The sequence below is a fragment of the Mesocricetus auratus genome, unplaced genomic scaffold (genome assembly GCF_017639785.1).
Source record: "Mesocricetus auratus isolate SY011 unplaced genomic scaffold, BCM_Maur_2.0 Super-Scaffold_100026, whole genome shotgun sequence".
Taxonomy (NCBI): Eukaryota; Metazoa; Chordata; class Mammalia; order Rodentia; family Cricetidae; genus Mesocricetus; species Mesocricetus auratus.
Genome location: NW_024429207.1, coordinates 27,736,698 through 27,753,258, shown reverse-complemented (window position 1 = coordinate 27,753,258; position 16,561 = coordinate 27,736,698). Strand labels below are relative to the sequence as shown.

The window sequence follows — 16,561 nt, the reverse complement described above, 5'->3', positions numbered from 1 at the left end:
GATTTATATTTGAATTCTTGGATTTGACTTAACCCATATCAGGTCAAGACCAATTTTTACCTTGGAGAGACCAGCATTCCTATTGGGACTACACTATCCTCTCTCCGGATCTGTGTACATTCCCAGGGGACCTCTGGATGGGTGAGAGAGACCCATGTGTGCTCCGTCCACTTATTAAACTCCTCCCCAGTCTTTCTCATGGATGGAGAAGGTATATTTTTAGGGCCTCAGATTGGCTGAGGACCGGAGTCAGAGCAGTCTGTCAGGGTCTCCCTGCTGTGAGCACAAATCCTTGGAGGGGATAAAAAACAAACAAACAAACAAACAAACAAACCAGAAAGTTCAAATGTAGGTGGGTACAGTACAGAGTTAGAATGAACATGATGCTTAACTAAGTATACTACTGTAGAAGTTACTGAGGACATGGGCATGGGTTTGGGGGCAGAATTGATGATGGTTTGAATGCAGGATTTGGGACATTGTCTTTATTTTTGGTCTTAGCACAACTTTGTGTTGAATTGGAGGGGTGTTATCCTCTAAATCCTTTGACACATAGAATGCCCTTGGGAGGAAAAGGGGCCAATGAGATTGGAATGCGATCTGTCCTGACCCCAGGCCTGGGAAGCAGCATTCTATCATAGACAAGAAAGACATCCGGGGCACAGGGATCCTGGATGATAGGTATAGTTTGGGAACTTGACTTCCTGGGTTCAAATTCCGGCTCCACCATTGTCTAGTTGGAACCTGAACAAATGCATTGACCTTTCCCATGTGTGTCATCTAGAAACATATCTGGAGCTGAGTGTCTTCAGGAACTTAGGGACCTGGGGCATGCATGGAGACGGACTAAAGAATGTGTTTGTGTAAAGAATTAGTCTCATGAATGAGGCTGTGAGCTTCAGGGCAATGACCATTCATTTTGGTGCTCAAAAATTCTTTTTTTATATTAATTTTTAAATTTAGATTAAAAAATCTTATTTTACATACCGATCCCAGTTCCCTCTCCCTTCTGTCCTCCCTCCTCCCCCCACTGATCGTTCTAGTGACCCAGGCACTGCAGTAGTAGCCAAGCAGAATTCCTGTGAACTTGCCTCGGGGAGGACAGATAAGGCGTACTCGTGGATCAGTATCATGTAAAGCTATGTCTATTCAAACGTTCAGACATTGAGGGCCACGGACAGCAGGGTTGGGGACTGTCTGGCTGAGAGTTTCCTAGAGCTGCATGATCCTTTGGCTTAAATAGGGAAAGCATCATGCTGCGTCTGAATGACTCACTTTGGAATGAATGCAAGAAAGCCGAAGTGTGTCTGTGGCCATCATTGCTCAGAGGCACTGGATTCATGGTTTCTTCAGGGAATAGCATCCAGGGTGGCAGCACCTGTCCTGGTGCATGCTTTAATGGGATGACGCGAACCGCCTGCTAGTCACCATGCTTGGAGTATGCCCTGTGTGTTCTGCTCCGGAGTTGTACTTCAGTTTAGACTAAGGTCATATTCTTTGGCTGTCGTTTGATGTAATGCAGGGTTGGGATAAGTGCAGGCAAAGTCCCTGGATGATATGAGCAGCGAGGGCCACCTGTGCTATCTGAGGTATTTACATTTTGGGTGGTCTGGGATTCAGTGCTAGATTTCCAAGACAGCCGAGGAAACTGGAAGGTTTAGATTTAGATTGCAGGCCTGGAACACCTAACTACTTCACTCATTGATTTTTTTTTTTTTTAGAATGTTGAAATCTTTATTTTTATGCCTATCTGATTTTATTCTTTAAAGATACATTTGCAACAAGTTGGTAAAGAGTCCATGGACAGCTCTCTCAAAAAGCATGTGAAGTAGTCACATTTTTAAAATACGTATTTTATTTACATATCAATCCCAATTCCCTCTCCCTCCCACCCTCCCATGTTCCCACCAACCTCACCATCCCACCCTCCATCCACTCCCCAGGGAGGGTGAGGCCTTCCATGAGGGATCACCAGAGTCTGTCACATCATTTGGGGGAGGGCCTAGGCCCTTCTCCGTGTATCTGGGCTGAGAGAGCATCCCTCCATTTGCTCATTGTTCTGCAAGCACTTGTAGAGAGAAGTGAAACACCCTTACTCTGTTCTTATTGTACAGTGGGGTTTGCTGGGGTATGCTAACTCTGGGTGTGAGCACGTTTCTTCCAGAATACGCTGCCTCTTGCTAGAAAAGCCTTTGTTTTCTGACTTTGCAAGAGCCATGGCTAAGGGACTGAGGCCCCAAAGACCTCACTGACTCTGTAAATGCTGCTAGGTCCAAAAAGCCTTTTGGTGTCTTTCGAGCTGGTCCCCAGCCCAGCAGCATCAGTGCTTTTCTAGAACTTGTTGGGAGTTTGAAATTTTGGGCCCTATCCCATTGCTGCCCAATCAGAAACTGAGAGAAGAGGGGTGAGGGGGATGGTAGAAGATGAGGGCGTGGGGGATAGTAGAGGATGAGGGCATGGGGGGATGGTAGAGGCATGGGGAGGGCAGGGGTGGCAGAGGGTGTCTCAGCAGTCTCTACTCCAATATGATATCTGAGTGATTCTGATGCCCAGGGTTGAGACCTGTGTTCACAGTCACTGTTGAGAGTTCATGGCTTGTCCAGTTCCTTGGCTCTGAATCCCATTCCCTACTCTTACTCTTTCCTTCCAAGAGACTAGGAGACTTTGCAACTTTGGCATTCTTGGGACCACCAGGAGGTGGGATGGAGAGGGCTGGAAGTTCAGTGACCCCCATGGTGGGAACAGCTGTTGGCTTTGGCAGGATTGGCAGGGTTGGAGCCAAGATTCAGTCAGCCCTAATGATTGACTTCTTTAGGTGGGTCTTCTCATCCTCCTGGTTGGTAGGTAGATAGGGGTGGTTATGTTTGAGTCCAGAAGGAGAAAGCATTTGGTTCTACTTAGGGGTTCAAATTCTTGGTGCCAGAGCCATGCTTCTGAGATGAAAGTCACACCACTCATGACTTTGTTCTCTGGGTGAAAGTTCCATTTTGCTGCCATAGCCCAAGTTAGTGGGGAAGCAGTACAGTCCATGAAGTCAGACACATAGCAGTGAACTAACTCAGAAACTGCTAGGGTGTGTGCGGTGGTGATGGGGGAGTGACAGGGCGTGTGGGGGTACGTGGGGGGTGGGGGTGGGGTAGAGGTGGTGGGTGGTAGTGGCAGGGTGTGTGTATGGGGAGCCACAAAATTATTTTCTGTGATCAGCTCCCTAAATTCTAAATTATCTGGGATCCAGAAAACAGGACAACTTCAATTAGATTCACTCAAAAAATTTTAACCCATTGTTCTTTGTAACTGGGTGGGGCTTTCAATCTTTCGTACGTATGTAATATATGTTCTATAGTCAGGAAATGCCTGGAAGTATGTAGTGTGTGGTTTGTGGCCAGGGAATAGAGCCTCAGTTCTTGTGATGGAGTACCAGCTCTTTTCTTTGCTAAACAAATTAATTATGCTAAACACTGGTTCCTGGTGGGAACAGTGGATTCTGTCAGGCCACCATTGGGATACCTTTGTTAATAGGACACATTTGGGCTACAGTGTCTCGAAGCTAGCTCTCCATGTTGACCAGGCCCTCTGCTGCATTCTGGAAGGTGGCTGCAGCTCTTGCTACCCATGGCCCTTGCCCAGGCTGTTAATTGCACAGTTGAGTTCAGGGAAGGTGCTTTTGGCCTCAGGCCTTGGGAGGTTTATGAGGAAGCAGAAAACTGGTCCTGCAGTTTTCATAGCTGAGTGAAGCTTTGTTATCTGAACACCCTCTTTTACCTGCATGATCCATTGGCAGGAGCTGTGTAAGCTGGCAATATGGCTGGTATACAGAGGTGCCTATCTGTACCCATCTTCCTAAACCAGGGGTAGCCGACTCTGGCTGGTGAAAGGCCACTATGGGGCGACAAGGCTGTCAGGCAGGTACTGGAACCAGCTCACCCCTGCTCCACAGATCATCTGTTTGGAAACCTCGTTGAAAGAGAGTAATTTAGGATAAAGCAAATCTCTTAGAACCAGGCTGTGTACTCTGGGGTCTGCCCCTATATATAGATTGCTCGTCTGTGATGCTGGAAAGAATGAGTGCAGGCGTTGGGTCCATGGTCCCCATCCCTCCATCCTTGCTTCAGGACGCACTGCAGTTCTGGGCAGAGGCCAGCAGCAGGTGGTAGTCATGGCTGTGAGGGTTTCCAGCCTCTTATGACTTACACAGCTCAAAGTAAACAAGGCGCCTTCCGACCTAATGGATTTCTCATCTGGAAAATGGTGAGTGTTGACAAGATGTGTTGGTTGCCTCTCCTTCACTCCTTAAAAGACAGGACAAAACAAATCAGTGACCAAAGAAAGAAGGAAAAGAAAGAAACAAAGAAATGGCTGAAAAGCAAAGATTTTTATCCAAATAAAAATAATCCTTAAGAAACCCCAACTAAAACTGTTGCTTCATTTAAATTGGAAATGTATAACTTGTTTCCGTTATGATCTCTTGTTTTTGTAACTCATGCATGTTCTGCCTGAGACCATAAGCTTTCTAATTGTGTCTCAAAATATAGTCTAAAAATCAAATAGGGATGAAAGGGTTTCTTTTAAAAAAATTATAAACAACAACAACAACAAAAAACAGGAAACAGGGCATGGAGAGGTGGCCCAGCAGTTAAGAGCACCAACTGCTCTTCCAGAGGACCCAGGTTCAATTCCCAGCATCCACATGGCAGCTCACAACTGTCTGTAACTCCAAGATCTGACACCCTCACACAGACCTACGTGCAGGCAAAGCACCAATGCATATAAAGTAAAATAAAAATAAAAAACCCTAATAAGATAAAACTACAGTTTTCTCCCTCATGCCCTCCCACCCCAGTCTCACAAAATGAGAAATGATAATTTTCTCTCGGTAGAATTTCTGGAGGGGGTTGGCAGACTGCAGCAAGCTCGGGACCGGCAGGGGCTGATTCCTTTGTCTCCTTGTTCAGACTTTGTATTGATGCCTCTACAGTTAGAGCCGAGCACAGTCTCTTTTCGCATCGTCTTCCCAATGCAGCCACACAGCGCTCTTGGCTTGGCTCGCGTGTAGTTTAATATCTTGGTGTTGCGTCAGCGTTATTTGCAGCCCAGCGGTGAAGGGCACCACCACCGCATCTCCTCTCGTTTATCCCCCCTCATTTTCCTTTGAGACGGTAATTGCCTCGTTTTATTTCCTTTGTTTCCCGTTTCCTGTTATGAACCCAGGCCCCCCTTTCTTTTAGCTATACAGCAATATGTCTCCTGCACTATCTCCTGCCGGCTGCTCAGTCTGGGTGGACTGGAACCGTGCCACTGTGCCAAGTGTAATGGCGAGGATGTTGGAAGCCTTCTTTTGGGTTTCTTGACGTTAGCTCTTCATTTTCCTGGATCTTATACTTCTTTTCATTAACTTCTACATTAAAAAAAAAGAGTCCTCATGAAAGATTGGTATTTAACCCTCTAATGTCTGAAGACGTCTATATCCTGTTCTTAAGCACTGGTTGGTGGTTTGGCTCTGTATCCTGTTTGGGGATTTTAAAGTCTTTCCTTCATTGTCCTGGAGGCTCCTAGAGTTGCTATTGCAGAATCCAGTACCACCCTGGTGCTGGATCCTTTGTCTTAGGAGGGTCTTCTCTCTGTATCTCACAATGTCTTTTGGTTCCTTATGTTTCTAAGTGTCCCGAACCTTTTGAGCTGGGCGCCATGTAAACTGAGAGTTTGTGTTCTTCGTCTCTGAAAATTGACATATTATTTCCTCCATTCCCCACCCCCATTTTGTAAGCCCCTTTATTCAGAAGTAGAGACTCGGGTCCACAGTCTACTCTTATGCTTTTCCTGTCTCCTCTCTCTCTGTCACTTTGTTTATGATCTCAGGAAATGTCTTTAAACCTGTCTTAAAACACGTGTATTGAACACAGTCCTGTCCTGCCAAGGTTTCCTTTAATAGCTTTCTGTTCTTGTTATATGATACGGTAACTTACCCAATATGATCACGTTTTAAAGATTTCTTATGCTTTCCTACTTTTTCTCTGTTATCTCTGGGATCCTTTTTCCCCCTATTTATTTCCTATGTTTTTGGCCTCTATCATTCACATTTAGACTTACCTTAAAATCCTGTCAGTCCTTGCCTAGATGTTTGAATTTGAGACACATGGAGTTGGAAGCTTTTTGTGTATTAAACCTGTGATTTGTTGGCTCTCATTTGAGGATCTATCTATCTATCTATCTATCTATCTATCTATCTATCTATCTATGTATCTATCTATCTATCTATCTATCTATCTATCTATCTATCTATCTATCTATCTATGGTTTCTCTGTGTGGCCCTGGCTGTCCTTGAACTTGCTCTGTAGACCAGGTTGGCCTCAAACTCACAAAGATCCACCTGCCTCTGCCTCCCAAATTCTGGTACTAAAGGTGTGTGTCACCACCACCCATCTCATTTGAGATTTTGAAGGAGGGGAAAAAACAAAAACCATCGTGGGAACTCATTCCACTTGGAGCACCAGTTGTGGGTTCTTGAGTCAAAAAAACCCATGGTCTTTTCTTTGGAGCTACTGGATTTTTCAAAGAGAGAGACCATTCAACTCTCTGACTTGGAGGTAGAGATCAGTGCCCTTTTGAGCATCTTTATTGCATTTTTTTTTGTGCATTTATTTGTGTGAGTCATGTGTGTATGTGTGTGTGGGGAGTTGTCAGAGGATAGCTCGTGGGAGTCAGTTCTCTCCTTCAACCATGTGGGCTCCAGGGATTGAAGTCAGGTTATTAAAGCCCCTCTCCCTGCTGAGTCATCCAACCAGCCAATTCTGTCTTCCAAGCCCCGAGGGTCCTACTTTTTACCTAACAGTCTTACCTGACGCTGTGACATCTCCTACACATTGCCCGCTCCCTCCTATCTGATGCAAACCTGCCATATAGAATAAACCTTGTGGCTGCTGCTGGGGTTGAAGGTGAGGTTAGTCATTTGAATTCACAGCTACATCCTGTGGCCCAGCCCATTAGCATCTGTGGGCCCTGCTATGGGGACCAACTTGCTCCTACCAGCATCAGACATCTCTCTCCATTAGCAGCTGGTTTCAGTTTGTCTTCTCTGTCTGACCTTCTGTCTGCTTTCTGCTGTTCAGAATGCTCTTGGTGTGTCTTTGTTGTCTTTGACATTTTCTTGTATGTGTTTGGTTTATTGTGAATGTTTTTAGATTTATTAATTATGCATATGGATGTATGCATGGGCACAGAGTGCATGCCAGTGTCCACAGAGGCCGGCAGGGGATGTTGGATCCCCTGGAATTGTAGTTACAGATAGTTGTGGGCCACCGTGTGGGTGCTGGCAATCAAACCTAGATCCTCTGCAAGAGCAACAAGTGCTCTTGACCACCGGGCTACCTCTTCAGCCCTGTGTTTCTCTTTTTTGTTTTTGCTTTAACTAATTTTCAGTCGAGCGCAGGAAGGACTGGAGCGCTTTCGTGTGACCCCCATCTAGTGCGTCTGGCGTGTGGTCATCAGTGGGTGCTGTTCTTTTAGACATTCCAGGAATTCAGGGCCTGTCTGCGGGGGATGCTTTTGTCTCTCCTTTCCATTGGCTGTTGGCTCTCTGGAATAACCTCTGCTGGCTCAGATCCTGGCCTCGCCCAGATGTCAGTGACCTGCATCCCCAGGCAGTCCAGTTTTAGACGCATTCTTCAGCCCTTGGGATGGGGAGGTGTCCCCTCCATTTGAAACAGCTGCCTGCCTGGGCTGTTTTGTTTATTTTTCATCTTTGCCTCGGGTGCTTTTCTAATAACTCTCCTCTTTCCCCTTATTCCCAGCCAAGGCACTTCTTTGGGACACTCCTTTTTCCTCTGTCCTCTATACTTCACCCTCATGGTACCTGTAATCCGTTGAGTTTCAAGTGTGATTTCTGACTCAGCCACACTCCTACGTTTCCCAGCTTATTCGTTTCCCTCTTAGATACCTACAGCAACAGTAGATTATTGCCTGTTTAACTGGATGGCCCTGAGCTGGTGACTGCCTTGCATTTGGTGACTGTACCTGGCCATGGTGGGATGGGGAGTACTGGGGGAGGTGGGGGGGTAGAAGGACACTATTAGTAGACTAGGAATGTCAAGAGGAAGAGGCAGTTTGGAAGGAAGTCAGGCTTGGGATGATTTTTAGGACTTTTCTGATTCTCCTTTTAGCCTCAGAAATATGGCCGAGCCTTGTGGGGAGGCTGTCAAGGAAGGATAATTTGTGTGCAGAAAATATGGTTTGAGTGACTGAAAGTGGAATGAGGCTTTCATGGTCTACTGAAATGTACTCAGAGGTACTCAAACCCAAGAGATGTTTTGCTTTAAGATTTCTGAGAAAGACCCAACAAGTACAAATTGCAACCTCAAGTTTGGAGTTTTTCAAAGTTTCTGAGTGTCTGAATTATTGGGCTGGCAGTAATGCATAGATAAGAGTAATGTTTTCCCCTTGGGGCATGTTAAATTGTTGCTAAGGAAAAAATGGTTTTACTTTCCTTTATTTTCTTCTTCTCCTTTTGTTTTAAGGTGGATGCAATCTGGATCCCAAAAGTTAGTTTCAATGCAGTGTTTATGGAACAGGACAGGTAAATGGCGTGCTGGAGATGACATAAGCCATGCCATTAGCGAGGCTGTGCCTTGTGTCTTACAGATAGAACACCGAGACAGTGCGTACAGTATTGTCCCAGCAGCTGTCCCCTGTGTCCTCGATGCCACCGCCATTTGCATTGTAAACTCATCCACGGGTGAATTTCCTAGTGTCCTCCTGGCCAGTACCGATTCCTGGCCATTCTGGGCCAGTACCAACTTTGGACTCTGCCACAGGCATGACATGGTGGTGGTAGTGGTAGAGTTAGCCCAGGCACCCACAGATGTGGAGAAATTAACTTCGGACAGGTAATTGCCTATCACACACTCCAGGTAATGCACACGCCCAAAGCAGACCCTGGGAAGGTGGAAAGATGTTAGCAATTCTGGCCACATGTGCCTTCTCCCCTACTGTCTCCACCTTGAGAAGGAAAGTGAGCCAAACAGCCAAGAACTGGAGAGCCTAATGCATACCACATTTCCATCATGGGTTTCCCTCCTCCCTTCGCTGTCCCCCACCTATGTAAACTAAATTCCTTTACATGGTCATGACAAAGGAACATTATTTTTTTTTTTGAGTTGTGATTAAAAGCAGCACAATCAAGAAATAGTTTCCACTGAAGCAACAGCATTTTAAACTCAATAATGGGTGGAGAGGGAGAGGGGGGGAGAGAGAGAGAGAGACAGAGAGAGAGAGAGAGAGAGAGAGAGAGAGAGAGAGAGAGAGAGAGAGAGAAAGAGAAAGAGAGAGAGAGAGAGAGCCTGGTCTGTGGGCTTGGCTATGGGTTCCAATCCTGATTGCATCTCCTACAAATTGCAGCCTTGTGCTGCCATTGTGTGGCCCTGGTTCTTCCTGACTATAATAAAACACTCAAAATGGAAAACACTCAAAATGCCCGCTTGGCTGTCGCTGAGAATAGTAAACAAGGACTAGGGGATCAGCGGTTCTCAACCTTCTGGCGCTGCAACCCCTTAGTACATTTCCTCATGTCATGGTAACCCCCCAGCCACAAAATTATTTCCTTGCTACCTCATAATTGTAATTGTGTTAAGGTTATGAATCGTAATGCAAACATCTGCCATGAGAACCCCACCCTGTGGGGGTTCGTGACCCACAGGTTGAGAACCACTGTAATAGCCAGAGCACCTGGCCTGTGTTTACCTCTCGAGCACAGCGCATGGTAGGTATTCAGTAAATGGTGACACACTTCGTTGTAGTAAAGATACTCCCCTGTTGTTTGCTGGTATGTGCATTCCTCTCTCATGGCGATGCAAGTGAGACTTGACTACTTTTAAGGCATAGTTGGGCGTCATCCACCTTGGGAAAGGACCAGAGCTGTCACTTTCACTGCCTTGCATCCTGTCTTTAGTAAGTCGTGGGTTAGCCTCCTGTTACCGCAGCAAATACTTCATACAACCAGCTTATACAGGAAAGGGTTCTTCTGCCTAACAGTCTTGGCAGCTAGTGCCTGATCAGTTAGCCTGTTGCCTTATGCGAGGCACCACGTTGTCTAGGACGCATCTTGGACTTAATGGCCAGAAAGCCCCAAAGACTGGAGAAAGGTCTTTGGGGGTGCTGCCATCCAGGTCAAAAAGCATACATTAGTGACCTCAAGACCCCTCACTGTGGCCTTGTGAACATTCTACTACTTCCTAATAGTTCCACTAAGGACTAAGCTCTAAGCCATGGGTCTTGAAAGGGCACTAAGATGAAAACAATAGGGAATGTTTATTTTCCATTCCCATTGGCCCTGTTTGGCAGAGGCAGGCAGAGATGAGATTCACTTGGCTTTGGCCCAGGTGGTGAGTCTCTTCTGGCTGCTCCCCTCACTCAACCCTATTGAGAACTTCTCTCATTCATCAAGTTTTACACTGGAACAAGTGAAATCTCCCTTTTATTTTTCCTAAGTGAACTCCCAGGTCTATAAGCCAACTGTGGGAGCTGAGGTAAGTGTGGGCCAGTTTGGGCCTGTCTGGGTGAGGCCTTGGAGGGGCAGTCTCTGCTGCCTATTCATGGAACACTCACCCGCTGGCTTCCAATTGCTTTGTTCACCAGGGGGGTGAGACTCAAGCAAATCAGAAGCAGTGGACAGTGACCCGCTGGGTGTGGGGGCGTTGATTCTTTGAATTCACTGGGGAGTTATGGTTCAGCTTACTGTTCTGAGCACTGGGGACTCCAGGAGAGCTAGGTGGTCAGCAGCTAGGGATGTATGCTCACAAGGATCTATCTACTTGTGACCTTTCTGCCAGCCTTGGTAGGAAGCGTTTCTCAGACCTGGGGTACTATGCGGGACTTGAGTTAAGTCAGCCTCAAGGTCTGGATGTCTTTTCATCAGAAAAAGAAAACAATGGGGGGGGGGAGGATTTTAAATTCACAGACTTAGACTCTCAAGACTCTTCTCTTTGCCCTTCCCGTTCACTTGTTAGGGAGCCAAGGTTTGGCCTTGTAACCGGCAGAACATTCTGTGGTGACTTCTATTAGCAGAGTCTCTGAGCTAGAAGGACTCTTGTGCTGTTGGCTAGAGACAGGCCGTTCTAAAACGGAAGTGGAATTAGGAGCCCATCTGAACCCTTTATTTTCTTGATCCAGTTAATGAGGATGCTACGTTTTGGGTTCATTATAAAGAATTTTGAAATCACAGAGGCAGCAGGCACAGCTAAGCAATTGGAAGTGTGCTGTTAGTCATGGCACTATGGCTTGGATATAGACCCTTTGCACCCCCAGGCCTATATGCTGCCGACTTGGTCTGAGGACCCCTGTGTCACTCTGGGATAGGACCTAGTGGAAATGAGTAATTTTGGGCATGTCTTGAGGGACACCGAACCACCATTCTTTTCTTTCTTTTTGCGATACTGCCATATGGCTAGCAGCTTTTTCCTGCTGTGTACCCTGGCTATGATGTGCTATTTTGTCACATCCCTATGGGGCCAGTAATGATGGATTGAAAACTGGAGGTCAACCAAAACAGACCTGTCCTCCTTATCAGTTGATTTAGCTTAGGTATTTGTTAAAATAACGGATGGTTAATTAATGCACATGGGTTGGAATTTAAAACTAACAAACGAGCAAGCCAATTGACTGGCCACATGTCAGTTTTCTTATCTCTTAGATGGGGAAGATAATTGTCCTTTCTTCATGGAGTTACTAGCATTCATCCATTAAAGGAATAAAAGCAAAACACTTAGTGCATTTACAGGTCAACCTCACTCTTTGAGAACCAGTAACTACTAAATGTGTTTCAGAAACAGGGCTTTCTTCATGGAGTGCAGCATAAGTATCGATCGACTTAAAAATGGTGGAGGGCCTGGTGACTTGTCACTGGAAAGAATTCAGAGGATATGCATGTTATCTGGTAACTGATATCTCGAAGATGGTTTCCAGTGTCTAATATCTAGTGTTGGCAGATTTTAAAGGAGCATGGCACCGTGTGCTTAGCCAACATCTTTGACCGTTGGCTCCTTTATGGCTACCACTGAAGGAGCTGCGCATAGGTTCAAAATACTATTCAGGGCCGGGATGTAGTCCATCAGGACCGGATACTTGCCTGTCATACAGTGGGGCCCTGTGTTCCATAACATATATTGGAGGAACAAAAAGTAACTCGATCCGTGGACACAAAGCAAAGAAGAGGGAGGGTTGATGGGTAGGTTGTTTTTTCTTTCTCCACCCATGGCTTATTGATCTGTGGGACTTACCTGACACCAAACTTTCCTAAACGTACAGCTAGAGGAACTCCGATTTCACCTGTGCTAAAGTTGGACATTGACACCCTAGCACACGGTTTGAAGGGCTCTCTGAATTTCCCTTGCTGAATATGCTCCCAGATTCTGTCTGTCTTGTTTTGGATGCTATAAAAACCAAACCACTAACGTTCTTTAAAAAGAAAAATTAGGACAATTTTTTTTCTTTAAATGTTTGGGACAATAACATGAGATTCTATAGATGAAGTTGAATTATATGACATCTTCTCTTTTTATATTGTTTTTGACATACCAAAGAATTGACTTCATTATGAAATGTTCATGCATGAGTATCAGCTGCCTTTTTCCATTCACATGATGAATCCTAAAATTGATTTGAGAACCTCTCGATGCCCTGCGGCAATCCCCGGGGGCACTTGCAGCTCAGTAGCCCATTGACCAGCTCTTTTCCTTTTGCGTAGGACTGGGTGGGGTGTTGTTCCAAGTGAAACCTCTGTTCTAAATACTTTCTCTTCCTCACCCTCCCCTTCTCTCATTGCTTCCCCTTCTTGTCCTAGCTCTGAGGATGAAAATCAAAGAGGTCAAGAAGGAAAATGGGGACAAGAAGATCGTCCCCAAGAAGAAGAAGCCCCTGAAACTGGGGCCCATTAAGAAGAAGGAGCTGAAGCGTCTTGTGCTGTTCCTCAAGAACGGCGCCGACTGTCCCTGCCACCAGCTGGACAACCTCAGCCACCAGTTCCTTATCATGGGCCGCAAGGTGAAGAGCCAGTACCTGCTGACGGCCATCCACAAGTGGGACAAGAAAAACAAGGAATTCAAAAACTTCATGAAGAAAATGAAAACCCACGAGTGCCCCACCTTCCAGTCTGTTTTTAAGTGATCCTGGGGTGCGCTGGGGAGGGAGTGTGACCTGGGGTGAGGGTGGGGGCGAGTGGATGGCCCTGACTCTTGGGGTCCACATATTGCCCTCGTCCATTACAGGTGTGGCTTTTGCATTGCAGCTGGCTCCGTTCCTACAGCGACCCCACTCCCTTCTCCTTACATAGCCACAGCCAGCTATGTCCAGGGCTCTTTAGATTAGGAACGCTTTTTAAGGGCTGCAGCAGGGCCAGCAGTCACTGTGCAAAAGGAGGGGCAGAATCCTTTCACTGAGTCTCAGGCTCCCGCGAGCGCATGCGCGCGCACACACACACACACACACACACACACACACACACGGCTCAGTACAGAATGGGGTAGACAAGGGGCTGGATGGGAGGCCACTGCCTGTTTCTACCCTCAGCTTTTGCACCCACCAACCTTTGATAGGAGACTGTTGGTCTCAGATGGCCATTTCTGTGGGTCCCTTGGGACACAATGGTGACAGAGGCCTGCTTTTGTATGAAGAGACATGAGGCATTTCAGGCTGAGAAGCCCATGATTACCGGTTTTCAAAAATACAGCGCAAGAAAAAAGCAAATGCAGTGCATCAGTTGGTCACGAGTCGGGGTGGACGGGGACCCTATTTCATCTGTCACATTTCAAAAGAACAGCAGCAACATAAACAGTGACAAAATCCCATACACCCGTCAAGGCTTGGAGGAAAATCCACGCTGAGCATTTGAAAGATAACCAAGGCTAAGATTGCAGACGGCTGGTGGCTGCCCTCACGCTGACTGCGCATGTGCTGTGGAAAATGACTCTGTCTGCGCATGTGCTGGGGAGGAGGCAGGCCCGGAATCGCGGCCAGTGCTGTGCTGCCCAGGATCCCACACGGCTATGGAATCCACAGAGCTCCCCAGACTGCTTTTCTCCAAGGAGATCCATTTCTTTAAACATGACTGTGTGTAGTTAAAAGAAATTCGAAATTGCCGCCTGCCTGACCCCTCTCCACTTTTACTTTTGTAGCCCCCCCCCCACACACACACTAGTGTTTTTGGAGGGTAAGTGTCCTATTCAAGGATATGGTTTCAAAACTAACCATTGTCAGTTTCCCAAGTGCCCGGAGGCATTCCTCCAAGTTGGTATGCTTAATAAGTGATGCAAATAAGCCAGGTCCCTTCGGTGGCCTTAACTCCTGTTGTCCGGGTAGTTCTCAAGAGAAAAGAAATGAACGTTAATTTCTTCCACCAAAGGCTGACTGTTCTTTTCCCACCACATCTCAAGGACCCCTGTTGACTGTCTCTCTGGCATACGAAGTCCAGGTGCAGCATTGATTGTGAGGAGTCACGCTAAGTCATCCAGTGGCCTTGGATTGTCACAGAAACAGGAAAATTCTGGTAACTTCTAAAAGACTGTAGCCTGGAAGTCAGCAAGCCAACCTAGTTACCAACCCAAGTAGGATACTGACCTAATTAACCTCCTGTTTAGTAATCCCATTATCATAACGCCTTTAAAAATTCTTTCAACCTTAATCATAAAGTTATTAGAGACCTTAAATGATTTGTCTATAATTTTGGATTATTTTAAAATGCATATGGGTATTAGTAATTAGAAATAGTCCACTTTCTCATTGCCCAACTGAAATGCAAACATTTCGTGAGTGTGTAGAGCTAGCTGGACCTCGAGTCACTAGTTCAGGGCTCACTGAAGGTCTGCTCATCTTGGCAAAGTGTGTTATGCAGAGGACTTCCTACATGAATTTAGCTGGCGGGTGTGTTAGCTGTTTCATGGATAGCAAGCCAGAGGCCGCACTGGGAAGCTCTGGGTTAGGAATCCTCAGGTAGCTGTCAGAAGGAGGTCACCGTGGACTGCAGCGGCTCCTCTCCAGCTTCAGAGTCCCTGGCTTTAGAGTTCCATTGTGGACCTGTGAGGGTTTTAGACACACACAGAGCAGTTTTGATTCCACGACATCAGCAGTTCAGGGCAACAAAGGGAGGCTGTGTATGCACACAAAGCTACGTGGTCACCAACCTTTGTTTTTTTCGACAAAAGGTACAACAAACCGATGTGCAGACTCATTTCACTGGCCTCCAGTAGCAGAGGGCCATGTGTGTTCTGACTATTGTTGCCTGTGAAAGGGGCAGACTTGGAAAGCTTTCAAGTAGTCCTTCTGGAGAGGAGGAGGCCAGGCCCGCCGAACCATTGCACACTATCTGTAGTTGTCGTAGAAGGTAGACTTGGAAGCAAGAATTGTAAGAGTATTTTCCTTTGAAAACATTCTGTGTTAACACTCAGCTCTCATGGTTGGTGGGTTAGCGCCACATTCTCCCAGGGGCAGGATCTAAGCAGAGCTCTAGGCCTCCTATGAATGTGTAAATTACAGAAATCTCATTTCCCAAAGCTAGAACCCGTTTTCCTTGTTAGACTCCATGCAACTAGATGGTCTGTTGCACCTTCATAGCTGGAGTGTTTCAAGATGTGTTTCAGAAGCAAACCTGAGGCCACATCTGGATGGTGGCATGCTGGCTGCTCTGACCTGGCAGCACAGGTCCTAAGCACGCAGATGGAATTCCTGTTGGCCCTAGTTCCTGCGTGAGGACTCCACTTTTAGAGTCTAAAAGTTTTATAAAAAGCTTTGAATACTGTGAAGATGTTTTACATTCCATTTCGTTTGTGTTGTTTTTTAACTGCATTTGACCAGATGTTTTGATGTTATCACGTATGTTAATAGTAATTCCCATATGTGTTTTGTTTTCATGCTTTTCCTGCCATGTATTCACTAAAATCACTCAATCAATAACCACGTGAATTGTGATTTACCTGACTCCCTGCCATCCAGCACTCTACACTCCGCCGCTCTGCATATTCCCTTGTGTTGTTTCAGTGGCGGTTTCCGGTCCTAGGACATCACCTCTAAGTGGTAGCTGGGTGTGGTAGGCTTGAAGAGACCTGAGAAGGACCATGAATCTCCCCACCCTCCTTCCCCATTAACCATCTCTCTCTAACAGCCTGTTGTCTGTCTGGCTGTGTGGGTTTCAGTTCTGCCAAGATTTCTGCCCCATGTTTCAGATACCCCACCCTCCTCCCCATCCCCTGGTCCGTTTTAGTGTTCACATTCAAATTACCAGCCAGAACTTAAGAAATGGTTTGTATCTGGTCCTGTGGTCCCATCTGGGATTTTGCAGATGAAGACTCTAAGATGTGACATGGCTGGGACTTCCCAGAAGACTTTGGGTCACTGGCATGGCTAGAATTAGAACCCACAGTCCCTGAGTCCCAGCTGTGTAGGCTGAATTATCTGCTGGGTCTGCGTTTGTACCCAGAGTGACACACTTTGCTGATCCCTGGTTGTTTATGTTGGGGTTGGGCTTCTTGCCTACAGAGTTCTTCTATTGTAGTGATAGCTTCGTTGGATGGTGCACCCTAG

At 46.4% G+C, this 16,561-nt stretch overlaps 1 protein-coding gene across 1 annotated transcript in view; it reads left to right on the top strand.

Moving 5' to 3' along the window:
* Positions 1-15,934, top strand: part of Sfrp1 (secreted frizzled related protein 1) — a 40,314-nt gene extending 24,380 nt beyond the window's left edge. Inside the window, exon 3 of the mRNA XM_005066558.4 lies at positions 12,831-15,934. Within this exon, the coding sequence (XP_005066615.1) occupies positions 12,831-13,153 (323 nt within the window). The 3' untranslated portion in view covers positions 13,154-15,934. The remainder of the gene's footprint in view (positions 1-12,830) is intronic.
* Positions 15,935-16,561: the final 627 nt, after the last annotated feature.